We start from the raw sequence: 3,786 nt of genomic DNA on the forward strand, positions 1-3,786 counted from the left end.
GGTTTGAGTTTTAATCGTCTGCCGAGAGGAAGGTTTTGGCTATCAATCGCAAGAACTTTGATCCTGCGCCTGAGAGTGATGTTAGGGTTTGTGGAAAACCTTTTGCTAATGGTACGTGCGATAGTTTTTCTATAAAGATATTCTAGAATTTAAACGGTGATGTTATACCGTCATCTCTTCCAAGGGGGTGTATTTTCCCGTGATTAGACTTAGGCCCAGGCGCTGGTAGATGCTGACTGACTGTTTACTAATAAGTATTTTCTTTCACTTTAAGTTTCAGTTTAATTTGATTTTAAAACTCCCTGAACAAAGGTTGGAAACATTAAATAGGAACAAACATGAAGATAGTAAATCTAATGGCTGCTACACTGACCTCTCAACAGGAAAATTTAACATATCATGATGAGAGAATTGCGTGGGAATGTAAATTTAAGTTTTTAGAAAAGTTTGCCTGTAACGTCCGAAAAATATTGATAAAACCCTTGTTTTGAGCAACTTTTCGAAAAAGCAAGCAAGAATGAATTTCAATAGTTCAGGTGAGAATTTAATCCAACGACTGCGAAATAGTCATATAAAAAGTATTGTGCGCATGCGCGAAAAAGCGTGTTTTTGTTTTGATGACAGGCCCTATATATATGTATATATATATATATATATATATATATATATATATATATATATATATATATGGTAATTTTCTATATTACGTCCGCATAACCGATATCGACGATTTTGGTATCGTTGGATTCCTCTCACTCTCCACATTTCAAATATATAGTTTTTATTGCGCGGAAACCCCCCGTTAGCGACAAACTTGGCCCCGATAGCAGGGGAGGGCATGGAATGTTCCAGGGAAAATGCAGGGTTAAATAGCACTAATAATATAACGCACAGTGAAAATAACCATGGTTATTCACAGAACTTTCCATTGCAGGGGGCTGTGCCCCCTGCGACCCCCCTGGAGGGGGCTGCCGCCCCCCAACCCCCGCCGAGGAAACAAAACCTCCACCACGTATTCCCGGCAGGCTAGAGCGTTACACAATCATCGTCGATGTCGGAGCGGCGGACGTATTACATTTACCTCGTAAGATTCTCACTGAATCAGCATATTAACCTTATTATAGTTAGCATTGTATATAGAGACGATTGTAGTATAATCAGGATGAACAGGGTGGCCCGCCCTCGTCGGCGAGTTTTGCGCCTCTTTCGATGTTACACCGATGGCCTGAAGGTCGATTTTCCCTTCCTCTGGAATAACGACATTCGTATTCCTAACCGAAAAAACCGTCGCGTTCAGAAGTCAGTCATTGCCACCGCGATGGCCGAGTGTGGAGGGTGCTCGTATTCGGAGACGGATTTTCTGCGCGAAATTGCAACTAGCCAGGAAAAAATGCTAGAGATGTGCTTCCCCCACGGCCTCCTCCGGCGGGAGAAAGCCTGCGGCAGGTGCGGGCAGCCAGCACGCCTGGACCTCCTTCACATTCTGCGGCAAAGGAGCACCCTCCCTACTAATTAGTGGCATTAATCAATCAGGTTAGTACCTTAAAAATCCTAGGTTATTGTAGGTTTTCGGCTCCGCATCTAGTTCGTGTGCGCTCTATCCTGCCGTGAATATGTGGTGGAGGTTTTGTTTCCTCGGCGGGGGTTGGGGGGCGACAGCTCCCCCAGGGGGGGGTCGCAGGGGGCGCAACCCCCTGCAATGGAAAGTCATGTGAATAACCATGGTTATTTTCACTGTGAGGTTATATTATTAGGGTAATTTTATATATTACGTACGCCGCTCCTACATCGTCGCCCCCGCTATCGGGACCATGTTTGCATTGTATAAAGTGAGAGGAATCCAACAACAACAAAATCGTCGATATCGGTTATACGGACGTAATATAGAAAATTACCATATATATATATATATATATATATATATATATATATATATATATAACTGGCTAATCTGCCGTTGTGCTCTTCCCTACCCAGGTGGACAGAACGAGGCGGTCTGGAAGTCAGGAAGGACCTTTTCCCCCCTATCTCGATGGACCTGAAGGGCCGAAACCTTCTAATTGGAGTCATTAACGTGAGTCCTTTTCCATTGCCGATACTCCTGCACAATCACACTGATCGCCATAATATCAACAATGTAATCTATAGTGATGTTTAGTTTCGAATAGATACATTTTATGTAGAAATTTGACAGAAACACTTTTCAACAATGCCGATTAATTTCTATTGTGTGTCCGAACTCTGGAATATAATTCCAGTCTTTGGACTACTCCGATTAGCCAAGTCTCTTTTTTCATTCTAATCAGCAGACGCATACGTTTACATGTGTGGTATATATAGTGAAACAAATATATCTTTAATGTTTTACGTCAATGTATTTTTTTTTTCTTGAAAGAGACTTGGCAGATCGGGGTCCTCCATATAGTCTAGGATGAGTTCCCAAGTCTTCCCTTTCCTGAGATGGAAGGAGTATAAACAGTCAACATTTTAATCGTACATAAAAACCGAACCTTTGTTAAAGCAATGACATCTACCTCTTACACGTTAGAAACCACGTGTGTTGGAGCTCAAAGACGAACAAGGCCGAGGGACAGACTTACGAGGCTATTCGGCCGCCATCCTGAAGGAGCTCCAGCAGGTGCTCAATTTCACCATCTCGCTCAGGGAATTCGAGTTTTGGGGATCTCCGGACGCCAGTGGCCACTGGGACGGCGTCATCGGAGCCCTCTTTGATAAGGTGGCCTTCTACTGTTGTTATTTAAATTGTTATCATTGCTAGCATAATGATAATAATGACAGTTGTAATAATGGTAGTAATAGTAATGATAACGATAACAACAATAATAATGATAGTCATAATGATAATAATGATAATAATAATGATAACGATGATGATTTACCATTATTACTACCGCTGTCATCACTCTTACCATCATCCTTGAACATATGTTCATGTATTGTAAGTAAGCATACATGGACGTACCTAAGTAGGTTCCTGATAAAGGATGGCCCAGAAATAATGTCAGGCAAAAGAAAAGTAAAATACAGACCAAAATGAAGAATATGAAATATATCATACTGATACATTCAGATGACAATGAATCCTTTTTCTGATAAGAAAGACCTTCTGGCGACTATATGATCTATAAGGAAAATAAACGGATTTCCAGTCAATGTAGATTATGATAATATTAATCAACAAGAAGTGTCCGTTATTTTCTGTTAGACAACTTATATTTTATGTTTTAGTATAGGGGAAAATAAATATTAATCTAAATTCAATAAATGATTAAATATTCCTTTGTCATACATATTTCTTTCATGAAACCTAAAAGGTAAACTTCCTGCAAAGGGACCTAGCTCCTCGGGCCTTTAAATATCTAGCATGCTCCTTTATGTAGGTATGCATATATTTATGTATGTATGTATATATGTATATATGTATGTTTAAATGGGTGGATGATAAATGTGTTGTATAAATTCATATTAAATATTTTAAAGAAAGGTCTTTAGCTTGTGGCCTAAGATGCCCCTTCTCTCACTCTTCCAGGAAATTGACTTCAGTCCGATGGATTTTACTCCTACTAAAGAAAGCCGTGAGGTATGTCAATAGCAATTCGGTTTCCTTATTCTTTCATTTTCGTTAACGCAAATTAATTGAATAAATAGATGTATACGCTACTCACACGCACATACGGGCATATATTATATATATAAATATTAGATTAGTGTCGCATTTTCCCTCCTCGTCCATTGCAGGTGATTGACTTCACGGAGTGGGTGAGC

General features: G+C 40.0%; 1 protein-coding gene across 1 annotated transcript in view; it reads left to right on the plus strand.

Annotated features, from left to right (window-relative positions):
- Positions 1 to 3,786, plus strand: part of LOC113828285 (glutamate receptor ionotropic, kainate 2) — a gene marked incomplete in the record, with an annotated part of 19,686 nt that overhangs the window by 13,025 nt on the left and 2,875 nt on the right. Inside the window, 4 exon segments of the mRNA XM_070124931.1 lie at positions 1,978 to 2,074; positions 2,549 to 2,737; positions 3,551 to 3,601; positions 3,760 to 3,786. Coding sequence (XP_069981032.1) covers positions 1,978 to 2,074; positions 2,549 to 2,737; positions 3,551 to 3,601; positions 3,760 to 3,786 — 364 coding nt within the window.

This window comes from Penaeus vannamei, chromosome 9 (genome assembly GCF_042767895.1).
Source record: "Penaeus vannamei isolate JL-2024 chromosome 9, ASM4276789v1, whole genome shotgun sequence".
Taxonomy (NCBI): domain Eukaryota; kingdom Metazoa; phylum Arthropoda; class Malacostraca; order Decapoda; family Penaeidae; genus Penaeus; species Penaeus vannamei.